Source organism: Canis lupus, chromosome 6, assembly GCF_048164855.1.
Source record: "Canis lupus baileyi chromosome 6, mCanLup2.hap1, whole genome shotgun sequence".
NCBI classification, from domain to species: domain Eukaryota; kingdom Metazoa; phylum Chordata; class Mammalia; order Carnivora; family Canidae; genus Canis; species Canis lupus.
The window spans coordinates 65,570,434-65,584,404 of record NC_132843.1 but is presented as its reverse complement, the minus strand read 5'-3'; the positions used below and the strand labels follow the sequence as shown (position 1 = coordinate 65,584,404).

Below are 13,971 nucleotides of genomic sequence, written 5' to 3'. Positions count from 1 at the left end.
AAAGAATTTTACCCTGTTGTGCCCAAATCCCATAATTACCAGTAGAGGCACAGTTGCTAGATATTTCAATTTCCAAGAGGAGCTTAGAAATTTGGGGGGTTTTGTTGTTGTTGTTAAAGACTTATTTACTTGAGAGAGAGAGTGTGTGCAAAGAGGCAGAGGGAGAGAATCTTCAAGCAGACTCCCTGCTGAGCCCAGAGTCTGACACAGGGCTCCATCTCATGACCCATGAGATCATGACTTGAGCCAAAAACCAAGAGTCAGTCACTCAACCAACAGAGCCACCCAGGTGCCTCCAAAATTTAAGTTTTTAGGTCATATATCCCAAAGTTAAAATGGCAAATGTGGCAACTAACTCAAATTTGAAACATAGTAAGGAAATTACGAAGGCCAAAAACAAAAATGAAGCAAATGAAATATCTACAGGACAAATGCAACCTGTGGCCCACTGGTTTCTAACCTAGCCTGTCAAGGTTTGGGCTGAGACACTGGCCCAGGTCCTCCCAGCTGGTTATTTACTCCTGTGGTACATTGTAGCTTCACCCTATACCTTCCACGTAGCAAATGGCATGTGCCCTGGGTGACAGTGACCAGAGGACAACGGGCTGAAATGTTACAAAACAGGTCTAATTAGGATAGATTATGTGATTCCAGCTCTTAGGGGTCCCCTACACACACACATAAAAGTTATGTTTTAGAAGTGTCAGGATTGCTTACCAATCTCCAACCTTTTATTTTAAAATCTCTATGATAAATAGAACTACCCTACATTCCAGAAATTGCATTACTAGTCTTTACCCAAAGGATATGAAAATACAGATGCAAAGGGGTACATGCACCCCGACATTAATAGCAGCATTATCAACAACAGCCAAACTATGGAAAGAGCCCAAGTATCCCTCATCTAACGAATGGATAAAGATGTAATACACACACACACACACACACACACACACACACACACACACTGGACCATTACTAAGTCATCAAAAAGAATGAAATCATGTCATTTTCAGTGATGTGGATGGATCTAGAGTGCCTTATGCTAAGTGAAATAAGTCAGAGAAAGACAAATACCATGTGATTTCACTCATATGTGGAATTTAGAAAACAAAACAGATGAATGGTGGGAAGAGGGAAAAAGAAGGAGAGGGAGGTAAACCATAAGAGACTCTTAATGATAGGAAAAAAACTGAGGGTTGATGGAGGGAGGTGGGGGGATAGGCGAAGTGAGTGATGGGTATTAAGGAGAACACTTGTTAGATGAGCACTGGGTATTATATGTAAGTGATAAATCACTAAATTCCACTCCTGAAACCAATATTACACTATATGTTAACTAATTAGAATTTAAATAAAAATAAGGGAAAAAATAAGTATCACTCAGTTCAATTAAAAAAATAAAATCTCTATGATAATAAATTATTTAATACAGGATTGGAAGAATTAAAAACCGAAGTTCAAGATAACCAGTTTATCCTTTGAACACTAATTATTATCTAGCACCAAGGCTAGACTTGATTCTAGTTCTGCTAAGCAGGATTAAATAGAAATTTGTCCTGAAACTTTCTTTAGGATCAGAAACCCCTGGGAAATGCATGGCTTAAGTCAGTGCTCAGCACTCCCTCATACTAATTAGGGAAGTAGAGTAGTGCTTCAGGGAGGCTTTTAATCCCTAATCCTTATGCAGCTGGTTCTTCCCTTATTTTCCTATATACTCTTATATAAAGAGTTTTATATTGCACAACTTGTGTTTACCTATGTTATCCCAGATGAACCTCTCAATAGCCCTATGAGGTGGGTGGGACAAAGAGTTATTATCCCTATTTTATAGATGAGTAGTAAAACCAGGATTAAAAACCAGATCTCTTATTTTCTTAAGCACCATAAAGAATGCATTGTGGCACACTGGGAGCTCCATAATGGGAGGGAGACTCATTTTAGCAAGTGGAACAAGAGAAAACGAATGTGATCAAATAGAGTGCCCCTTGTGAAAGGGAAAGAGGACACCAGTTAAGACCATCAGAGCAAAGGCAGGATAAAAAAATCCAGTCTTAGCCAAGACCAACTCTGAGGGGGTCCAATGCAAGGACAGACTGAGGAACAGCAAGGAGTTGGCCAGGGAGAGATGAAGAGTGGTGTAAGGGATTCCAGGTCTCAGATTGCTGTGCCTATTATAAGTCCAATTTCATGTGAGGAGCAGTGGTCTACTCCAGGGAAAGGACTGCTGGTGATATGATGACAAGGTCACGACCTACAGTAAGGGACAGGATGAAACCAGGGATTGGAACTTGAGAGGAAACCAGTCAGATGCTCTGGCTACAGCAGGTGTAGTTAAGTAGGAACCTCATAGTCTGATGCTCAAGCATGCATCAGAATGATTGACCCCTCCTCACACCTGGATATAGCAGATTCTTTACAGATTCCATTTACTGGTTCCAGAAGGGAATCCGAACATACTGTTCATGCCAGGTTCTCACTGGAGCTAAGCCTGGACACAGAGAAGGCTCAGAAGAAGGGCCTCTGATGGGCAGCACTCCAAGGCCAAGTCTTTCCTCTTCTCTATTGACACTCCACTCTCTGTGAGGACTGGTCCTAATCCAGTTGCCCTGTGCTCAGCATTCCAGCCTCTTCAACTGGTGGTATCTTTCTCCATGTGACCAGAAGCATTCTTCTCACAGGTTTTGTTCCTGGAAGGCAACCCGCTCTTACTTCCAGTACAGGGGCAAGACATACAAGGATAAAAAATCTTCTCCTAAGCCCATGGCTAAGTACCCTCTTTGGAGTGGAGGTAAGCTATACCATGATCTATAGCCCCATTCTTTAGCAAGTGAGACTCATGAAGGGAAAGCAAGGGTCCAAAGGACCAACATAAGACTCCACAGGGGGTATTTGCTAGAGGGGTGGGCATCTTATAAACTTGGCTCTCAGAGAAACATTAAAGTATATTTTGTCTATTGATATCAGTACCAGCCAAAGAGTACCTCACCCATGTACCACTCCCCAGCAGTACCTCCCAGTAGCCTTAGGAGGTAGGTCATGGCCCACGTGGTGGGTAAATGGAAATGGTGACCTGCTTTACTGCTATTTAAGAAGCCCCCTGCTCCAACTATCTCCAGAAACCCTATCATTTGAAAAGCATCTATTTTATAGTGTTGAATAAGAAAATTAAAAAGTGAATGTAGGGTATGATTTTAATGTGGTAAATATACATATATATCTATATTTTATGCATAAGAATAATTTTTATGAAAGCATGGGAAAAACTCAGCAATAAAGTGTTAATAAGATTATCTCTGCATGGTGTGATTATGAGATATTTACATATTAATATATTCTTAATACGTGCTATTCGTATGTTCTGTATTAATACATTTATAATTAAGCAAATAGATGTGTTTGAAAACATGCAGACGTATATGCTTTCTTAGCAGATCAGTTAAACTCAGTCCTTTTCTTAATATCTGCACTGAGATCAATACTTAAGCAAAAGGAAATTTTTAAAGAGGGGGGGGGTATATTGAGAAGTGCCTGGAGAGGACAAGGCTGGATGTCTCTGCAGTGGAAAGTTCTGGGAACCAGAGAACAGGTCTGTGAGTCTGAAAACAGTAGCAACATCAGAATAAATTATGGAGTTGGGACAGGAGTCTAAAAGACAGCAGCAAACTGTCTTGTGGAAGAGCTGGGCATTCCATGGTTTCAGCTCAAACCTATGCAGTTCTCATCTTTTTTCCCAGATACTTAATCCAGCCCCCCTTCCAGCCTCCTCACAAACAAGCATCCCCACCCCTTTGTGGAGTACAAATGAAGCCTTTGAAACTTAACTTATCCCTAGCTTGCATGAACAGTGGGAGAACCAGCTATGGCTGGTTGTAGAGCCCAGTTCCTGCCCCCCAAGAGATTCCTCAACTAAGTAGGAAATAAGTCACCTCTACCTCCCTGGCTGCAGCAGCCCTAATGGCCAATGACTGTTGTTCATTATCCTTGTCTCTGCCTTGTAAAATGTCACATCAGTAGAAAGAAATCAGCAATCTTTTCAATATGTGGGACAAAGTGTCCCTGTGGATGCAAGGGCTTATTTGGGGTGAGGGTGGAGGGGTGGCGGTAGGGGACAGTAAGAGGGAAAAGAAAGGGAGGTGAGCAGGCAGGGTGGGCAAATGATACTCAGAAGGAGCAAGAACATTCCCCTTAGTGGCAACCAAAGAGCTTCCATCTTTGGCTCATTTCCTATAGCTGAGCTCCAGGGAAGTAAATCCCTAAATCTTTTCTGGTATCTTAAATTGGAAGAGAGTAACAGGATGCCCTAAATTAAGTGTTCAGGGCACTTGGGTTCCTGGCCTGAAGAGTCCATGTGTATGAGTTGAGAGACCTGGAGCATCTTGGTTCTCTTCTTTCTACCCCAGGCCCTTGATCTCAAATACAGAGGTTTGGATTTAGATAGTGTCTATCATTAACATTGTATACTCCAAGGAATGTTATCAAGAACTTCCTTGCTTGCATATAGGGGAGCCTGGGTGGCTCAGCGGTTTAGCGCCGCCTTCGGCCCAAGGCCTGATCTTGGAGACCCGGGATCGAGTCCCACGTCGGGCTCCCTGCATGGAGCCTGCTTCTCCCTCTGCCTGTGTCTCTGCTTCTCTCTCTCTCTCTCTGGGTCTCTCATTAATAAATAAATAAAATCTTAAAAAAAAAAAAAGAACTTCCTTGCTTGCATATAAAGATTTATTTTGTCAGATGTTAAAAGGATTTTAATACTCCCTCTCCTTCTTCTCCAGGAGACCACGCCATCTTAAGATTCACCTTGCTCAGAGGTATTGAGTGGTTTCGGCCTCAACAGCGGGAAGTAATGACAAGTCCAGTCCAAAATTGTGAGTTGGAGTTGGAATCCCACTGATCTAATTACTCAGAGGGTGACTCTAATCCCAATTTGGCCAATCTCCTTATTGACCACAAGGAGACTGAGGTACCCAAACTGTGAAGCAATTTGCTCCAAACCACACAGCATCATGTGAGTGGCAGGGATGGGATGAAAAGCAGGTCTCCTGACTGTCTTTCTGGGCCTCAGCTCTCATCTGAATAATTGTATCTTCTTAATTCTTTTATAGCCCCTTGAAGACAAGTGCTTTAAACTTCCCTGTATCTCTGCTGGCTCCTCTGCCATTTCTAGGTGTGGTGTGTGATTTTTATTAAGAGACAATCATAACATCCCAATTGTTATTTTCCCCTCCCTGTGATAGCACCTGCTGGCTTGAACAGGGCCTCCATCCCATACTTCCTGCTTCCTGGAAGTGCCTGCTACTGATCTTATCCCTGGAATAAACACTCTGGTCCTAGCCTCCTGCATTTGAGCCATGTTATATTCTTTTTCTCCCCCATCTTCAGCTTCAAGGAGTAATCCCACTCCCAAGTATTAAAGTTGCCTTGGTTTCCACATGGTCTCTCCTGACAAGCCCTTTTTATTTTTCTGTACCAATTATTCACTTCTATTTCCAAGTTGGAGATACTGTTTCTCTCTGCTGCTTATGGGCATAAAATGCCAGCTTGCCTATTCTGCTATTTGCATATGTCCCCTAGTTGCTCAATGGGAGAGGCTACTATGGAACAGTGCCCATGATCCAAAGGGTCCAAACAGCCCTAAAATTTTGTGATTCTAGTGTTCATTTGGTCTAATCTCATTATCTTCCCTGGGTCTATGGGGATGGCATAACCTTTGAATCCAGATGAAATGTCTCCTAAGACAAAAGGAACTGCAACATTCAAACCAGGTCTCCCTAATGGCCCCGGAGCATCACTGTTTCACCTTCTATTTCCAACTCCCCTGGAAGTTGCTCTGGGATGGCCTTCCTGGGTTGGAGGCCCTCCAGTGAGTGTCTGTGCTCTGAGTTATGATGCAGTTTTTCTCTATATTTGTCTTTAGCTTCATCTAGCAACTTTACGCTATCAAGACATGTGCTCTCCACTGTGCAGCTGTGTCCCGTCCCAGGGTAGGCAAAGTCGGAATTATTCTTCTTTAGTTCAGAGCTGTTTTGTCCAAGTGTACAATGGGAGATAGGGGAGAAACTTCCCAGAAACTTAGTTCCACATCCTAACACTCCTTAGTATGTGTAAACCAGGAAGTTGAGCTTGCTTCTTCCAGAGAATCCTGTAGTCAAGATAGTTAGGGAAGGGTTTCTCTGTGGATATCCCTGCATGCCTCCAACTAGGACAGGCACTTTTAGGAAGTTGGATCCCCTGACCCACCTTCTAGGAGAGCACTATTGCTGGAGAAAGAATGTCCCAGATGGTCTTTTATTACCAGTCTCCTTAATAATCCAGCCTTTCAAGGTAAGGTACATAAAATGGAAAGAAGAAAAGTTATTCTACTTGGCAGGATATTGGCAATAAAAGTATAAAGGACTTGAGCCTGTTAAAATCTGATTCAGCCTAACTCACTTCTGTACAAACAACAAAGTGGAATTAATGCTAAATTATGGCTCTGAGAAAACCCCATGGGGTCATGAAAACATAACTGAGCCAAAGAGCTGCTTGAAAGTCTAGGAAGCTTGATAGCAGGCTCTGTAAATGGAAGGCCTAGTTTCCTCACCAGCCATCCCACCTTCTCAGACCTTCTACAGGTTCAACAGGGGTTTAGAGCTGCCCCAGTATCACTTGCTTATGCTGATGCCTGGAAGACAAGACCTTTGGATCTCTTTTTACAGAAAGGCAATGCACAGATTCAAAGGTTTTAAGTTTTGAGGAGGAAGGTGAGAATAAGAATGCAAGGCTCCCTGTCCTGAAGTCAAAGGGTTTTGGTTTGGACTACTGCCATTCCTAAAGGGAATGACAGTAACAAACCAGTAGAATATGCCAGTTACCTCATTGCCATTCTGATAATTAGCCACTCTTCTCTCTTCCTACAGACCAAAATTACTTGGCACCAAAAAGGAGAAAAAGTAATCAAGTCAGGCTCCTAACAGAGGCATGTCATCTCTTAGAAGCCTCCTAACACTGACAGAAACATTTCTGGTCAGAAATGAAATGCCCTGTGTCATCTGCCCTGGAATGATCAATGGAGTGACAGCCCAGACATGGTAGGTTGGGACTGCGGTGGGTAACATGTGAGCAGAGAGCATGAACAGAAGTACCTCTGCGCCCCTTCATCCTGGAGGTTCTGTCAGAGATGGTCTTTCCACAATGGACATGTAACAAATCATCTATCTCTTGCAGTCAAGAGACCAGACTTCTTAATTCACTCTGGTGCTGCATGGCCTTGAGCAAATCTCTGACTTATGGTTGTCAAAGAATCTCATGACAAATGTGTGTAGATGGCATTAAACATTCTAGTAAACAAGTTACTATTTTTATCAACAGTGAACAGATGGGATCTTAATGCTAGGATCTCCCATTTGGACAATAACTCACATCCATTATCTTAGGAAATCCTCACAACTCTGCAAGTAACCATGTTAAAAATTAATTATTTTTAAATAGATAAAGAAACTGACACACAGAGAAGGTAAGTGGCTTTCCCGAGATCATCTTCAGAAGGGAGAATCTGAACTAGAACACATCACTTCTTAATCTTTGGCTAGTTCTCATTCCATGGTCACCTTCTATACAACTTTTCACACACAAAAGTAATAGTTCTTCCCTGGAGTTCTGTTTGTCTGCCAATTAATAGATAAAGAGACTTTTTGGAAAACTTTTGACCTAAAGACCTAAATTATTGTCATAGTTATAGAGTCACTAGGCCCATTTTCTTTTCTTTGAAGAAAATCAGGAGTAAAATAAATGACCAAATGTTAAATGTCCTCCACTTAAGATAATGGAGAAAAGACTGACTGGCTCAACTCTGTGAATTTCAGAAGAAGGAAAGACTAGAAAGCTTGTTGAAGTCTCTCAAATTTCCAGGCAGTTTCCTGCTATGTTGATGCCCTTTATTTCCTAAATTTTATCAAGACTAAAAAATGTGATGTCAGGACAGGGCTCACAAATACATGGGACTGTGAGATCATCTGGATGGAGCTTTGATTGTGACAGGCCAGGAAGACTATAGGCAGATGTGACTAGAAAAGTTCTCAATGTAGATGAGGTACAGAGAGCCTCAGGCCACTGGGAGAGGGTCCAGGGAAGCAAGCATTTAGCCTAAGGAAGGCCCAGAAGAAAGGAGTGAGAATTTCCTCCCCTAATGGGCTAAGCTAAGATCTAGTATCTTCTTACTCTAGATTTAGGCTAGCATCACAAAGGCAATCAGTTACCATGCAAGCAGATAATATAAATGAGTAAGCAACCCATGAGAGATAACAAGGTAGAAACTGTGATGAACTGGTGAACACCTCTTAAAGGGGAGAGTAACACTCAGCTGGAAAGAAAGAAAGGAAGAAAAGTGGGGGAGAGGAAGAGAGAGAAGAAAAGGAGAAAAAGAACAGGAAATTTAAAGTTTTTATAATACTATGCAAGTCAAACAAAACTTGGCAGTAGGCAACATTGGCCCACAGCCCAACAAATTGCAATCTTTGCTTTAAACTTTTTCTTTCCCCTTGTAATTATATTTGGGTCCTGGATCTAAGAAAATGTTAAAAGGGAGGAAGAGAAGTTCAAACAATAGACCCATGAGAGTCACTGGCATCAAAGGAAAAGGCCAGGGAAAGAAGCTGGCCTCCTCTAGTCTCTGTACTTGTGTTCTATTGATAACATAACAAATTACCAGATACTTTTTGGCTTAAAACAACACAAAATTACTCGCTTACAGCGCTGTAGGTCAGAAGTCTGACTTGGGACTCATCAGGTTCATGTCAGGTGTGCAGAAGTGCATTCCTTTCTGGAGGCTCTAGGGGTAGATCCATTCCCTTGCTCATTCAGGTGGTTGACATAATTCTGTCCCTATAGTTGTAGCACTGAGATTTTGTTTCCTTGCTGACTGTCAACTTTCTTTCCCTGAGAGAAAAAGCCTCAACTCCCTTTTTTTAAATTTTTTTATTGGAGTATGATTTGCCAACACTTAGCATACATCCAGTGCTATCCCAAGTGCCGCCTCAGTGCCCATCACCCAGTCACCCCAACCCCCAGCCCACCTCCCCTTCCACTACCCCTTGTTCATTTCCCAGAGTTAAGTGTCTCTCATGTTTTGTCACCCTCACTGATATTTTCACTCATTTTCTCTCCTTTCCCTTTATTCCCTTTCACTAATTTTTATATTCCCCAAATGAATGAGACCATATAATGTTTATCCTTTACCGATTGACTTATTTCACTCAGCATAATACCCTCCAGTTCCATCCACGTCGAAAAAAGCCTCGACTCCTTAGGGACATATTATACAAGACCACTGACAATGTGACCCCAATCTGGATTTCCAGATTCATCTGTTGCCTCTCTTCCTCATGCATTCCATTCCCCAGCAACAAGGCTGTGTAAAATGCCTTTCCCTTTTCCTCCACCTGGTGATAAGAGATATCACAACAATGACACCTCCTGATTGTCTCCTCTCTCTTCCCACAATTTCCTCTCTGTTTCTACGACACTTTTTCCCCTTTAGAGATCCATATGTATATGTATGTATATATATATATATATATATATATATATATATATATATATATATATATACACGTATATACCCTTTACCTACTAGACTATAAATCTTTGTAGGACAGAGACCACATCCTGCTTTTCTTTATGCTCCCAATACCTAGCACAGTGACATGCGGATAATAGTTGCCCCATAAAAACATGTTGAATGCATTAGTAAATGAACTGTGCTAGGTTTGGGAATGTAGGGGACAAATCAGAATGTGCAGTTTATGCCTGCCCTAACCTTACAGTTAATTATGCTGACTTTACAATTGGAGTAGACCGTGATGTTTACCAGAAAAATCAAATTAGTAATCAAATCTAATTATGACTAGCACATTAAAGAAGAAATAACAAGTTTTCCTTATGAATTTTTTATATTCCAATAACTCCTGATGCTTTAAGAACACTCTATTTTTTTTTTTTTTTTTTTAGAAAGTTCATATAAGGGCAGCCCTGGTGGCTCAGCGGTTTAGCACCGCCTTCAGCCCAGGGTGTGATCCCGGAGACCCAGGATCGAGTCCCATGTTGGGTTCCCTGCATGGAGCCTGCTTCTCCCTCTGCCTGTGTCTCTGCCTCTGTGTGTGTGTGTGTGTCTGTCATGAATAAATAAAAATAAAAATAAATCTAAAAAAAAAAAGAAAGTTCATATAAGCCATTCAGATTAAATAGTGATGGAAAGAGGCAAGAGAAAACAGCAAGAGAGATAGAGAGATCCACCTTCCACCTTCAGAAGCCTTCCAGTTCTGTGTGTCAGGAAATGACATAAAATCTTCCCTCTTTTTACAGAAGTATGAAAAGATATCTGTCCTTCATTTTGAAAGCCTCCAACCGATCCAAGAGTTGCTGCAGAGGAAGGGGCCACTTGTGTGCAGCACCTCGAGGTGCCAGTCCTCACTCCTAATTTCAACCAGAGCTACAAATCATTAAATAGAATAAAAGATGTCCGTATTCACAATTGATGGGCCTCCCATCCTCTTCTTAAAGGAAAGGGCACAGGAAAACAATATGTTGCTCTCCAGAGGTTCTTAAGATCATTTTCAAGTCAAGAAATAATGGAAATATTACTTCCCATTCTGGATTAAGACCATAGACCAGCCAGTCTCATCCAGAAGCTCTGACACATGGGCCCTCCCTTGACCAAGAGCCCAGGCCAGAAGGTCTCCTGCCTTCCCTATGAGCTCCTGTTTTTCCATGAGGCAGGTTTTAAATCCCATCCCCACTCCTTAGTGATCATTAGCAAATTACTTAAACTTGTTTAGACCCAAAAACTTTATGTGTAAAATAAAGATGTTAATGTCTACCTCCTAGGGTTGTTTGGAGACCAACTTGGAACACTGTGGGCCAAATGTACTGGCTGCATGGGGCCAGGCACAGAGCTGGCAGTGAGGACATTAGTTGCTCCCCCTCTTTCCACCTTTTCCCTAAATTTCCTGGAACATGAAGGAAATGATTGACCAGAAGTGACATAGTTGAAGAATTAAATTCTAAAAAAATTCTGAATGCTTTTCTTCCAACAAAACACATGACTCATGAGCTTTGAGTACCTAGGACGTCCACAAACTCATTAATTTCTAATGTGCAATTTCCACAGAGTCATTTGGAGGATTTCTTTATGTTCCATGAATCTACTATTAATAGGAGATAAAAAGATTTTCTACTGAGCCCCTAACAGATACTTTAAAACATTCAAGACCCTTCATTGAGCATTTATTATGTGACAGGATATGAATCACAAGACATTTCACAGGTGAGCTAATGGAGGTCTGTAGAGAAGTCTCTTTTTGCCTTTTGCTTGGATGGTTACTGAGAGGTAAGATGTAACTCTTATCTTTCCTCCTCTATAGATAAAGCATTTTATTCCTCTGACTTCTTTCAAGATTTTTTTCTGTATCTTTGATATTCTGTAACTTGGATATAATGTACTTAAGTATAGTTTTTCTGGTGCTTATTCTTCTTGGTGTTCTTTTTTTTTTAATTTATTTTTTATTGGTGTTCAATTTACTAACATACAGAATAACCCCCAGTGCCCGTCACCCATTCACTCCCACCCCCCGCCCTCCTCCCCTTCTACCACCCCTAGTTCGTTTCCCAGAGTTAGCAGTCTTTACGTTCTGTCTCCCTTTCTGATATTTCCCACACATTTCTTCCCCCTTCCCTTATATTCCCTTTCACTATTATTTATATTCCCCAAATGAATGAGAACATAAAATGTTTGTCCTTCTCCGACTGACTTACTTCACTCAGCATAATACCCTCCAGTTCCATCCACGTTGAAGCAAATGGTGGGTATTTGTCATTTCTAATAGCTGAGTAATATTCCATTGTATACATAAACCACATCTTCTTTATCCATTCATCTTTCGTTGGACACCGAGGCTCCTTCCACAGTTTGGCTATCGTGGCCATTGCTGCTATAAACATCGGGGTGCAGGTGTCCCGGCGTTTCATTGCATTTGTATCTTTGGGGTAAATCCCCAACAGTGCAATTGCTGGTTCGTAGGTCAGGTCTATTTTTAACTCTTTGAGGAACCTCCACACAGTTTTCCAGAGTGGCTGCACCAGTTCACATTCCCACCAACAGTGTATGAGGGTTCCCTTTTCTCCGCATCCTCTCCAACATTTGTTGTTTCCTGCCTTGTTAATTTGCCCCATTCTCACTGGTGTGAGGTGGTATCTCATTGTGGTTTTGATTTGTATTTCCCTGATGGCAAGTGATGCAGAGCATTTTCTCATATGCATGTTGGCCATGTCTATGTCTTCCTCTGTGAGATTTCTGTTCATGTCTTTTGCCCATTTCATGATTGGATTGTTTGTTTCTTTGGTGTTGAGTTTAATAAGTTCTTTATAGATCTTGGAAACTAGCCCTTTATCTGATATGTCATTTGCAAATATCTTCTCCCATTCTGTAGGTTGTCTTTGAGTTTTGTTGACTGTATCCTTTGCTGTGCAAAAGCTTCTTATCTTGATGGAGTCCCAATAGTTCATTTTTGCTTTTGTTTCTTTTGCCTTCGTGGATGTATCTTGCAAGAAGTTACTATGGCCGAGTTCGAAAAGGGTGTTGCCTGTGTTCTTCTCTAGTATTTTGATGGAATCTTGTCTCACATTTAGATCTTTCATCCATTTTGAGTTTATCTTTGTGTATGGTGAAAGAGAGTGGTCTAGTTTCATTCTTCTGCATGTGGATGTCCAATTTTCCCAGCACCATTTATTGAAGAGACTGTCTTTCTTCCAATGGATAGTCTTTCCTCCTTTATCGAATATTAGTTGACCATAAAGTTGAGGGTCCACTTCTGGGTTTTCTATTCTGTTCCATTGATCTATGTGTCTGTTTTTGTGCCAGTACCACACTGTCTTGATGACCACAGCTTTGTAGTACAACCTGAAATCTGGCATTGTGATGCCCCCAGATATGGTTTTCTTTTTTAAAATTCCCCTGGCTATTCGGGGTCTTTTCTGATTCCACACAAATCTTAAAATAATTTGTTCTAACTCTCTGAAGAAAGTCCATGGTATTTTGATAGGGATTGCATTAAACGTGTATATTGCCCTGGGTAACATTGACATTTTCACAATATTAATTCTGCCAATCCATGAGCATGGAATATTTTTCCATCTCTTTGTGTCTTCCTCAATTTCTTTCAGAAGTGTTCTATAGTTTTGAGGGTATAGATCCTTTACATCTTTGGTTAGGTTTATTCCTAGGTATCTTATGCTTTTGGGTGCAATTGTAAATGGGATTGACTCCTTAATTTCTCTTTCTTCAGTCTCATTGTTAGTGTATAGAAATGCCACTGACTTCTGGGCATTGATCTTGTATCCTGCCAGGCTACCGAATTGCTGTATGAGTTCTAGCAATCTTGGGGTGGAGACTTTTGGGTTTTCTATGTAGAGTATCATGTCATCGGTGAAGAGGGAGAGTTTGACTTCTTCTTTGCCAATTTGAATGCCTTTAATGTCTTTTTGTTGTCTGATTGCTGAGGCTAGGACTTCCAGTACTATGTTGAACAGCAGTGGTGAGAGTGGACATCCCTGTCTTGTTCCTGATCTTAGGGGAAAGGCTCCCAGTGCTTCCCCATTGAGAATGATATTTGCTGTGGGCTTTTCATAGATGGCTTTTAAGATGTCGAGGAATGTTCCCTCTATGCCTACACTCTGAAGAGTTTTGATCAGGAATGGATGCTGTATTTTGTCAAATGCTTTCTCTGCATCCAATGAGAGGATCATATGGTTCTTGGTTTTTCTCTTGCTGATCTTCTTGGTGTTCTTTAAACTTCCTGGATCTGTAGCTTGGTGTCTAATGTTAATTTGGGGAAATTCTCAATCATTATTGCTTTAAATATTCTTTTTCCTTTCCTCTTTTTCTGGTTATTCCATTACATGAATGTTACACTTTTTGTAATTATCCTACAGTGATTGGAT

General features: G+C 41.2%; 1 protein-coding gene across 16 annotated transcripts in view; it reads left to right on the top strand.

Moving 5' to 3' along the window:
- Positions 1–13,971, top strand: part of RGSL1 (regulator of G protein signaling like 1) — a 161,143-nt gene that overhangs the window by 125,513 nt on the left and 21,659 nt on the right. For 12 of the 16 annotated variants that reach the window (XM_072830981.1, XM_072830983.1, XM_072830987.1 and 9 more), the window contains 4 exons: positions 2,682–2,791; positions 4,773–4,865; positions 5,915–5,981; positions 6,897–7,067. In XM_072830981.1, the coding sequence (XP_072687082.1) occupies positions 2,682–2,791; positions 4,773–4,865; positions 5,915–5,981; positions 6,897–6,933 (307 nt within the window). In that variant the 3' untranslated portion in view covers positions 6,934–7,067. Of the gene's footprint in view, positions 1–2,681; positions 2,792–4,772; positions 4,866–5,914; positions 5,982–6,896; positions 7,068–9,984; positions 10,252–10,338; positions 10,508–13,971 lie in introns of those variants that run through there. The other 4 variants (XR_012033121.1, XR_012033122.1, XR_012033120.1 and 1 more) reach the window with 3 other exon arrangements.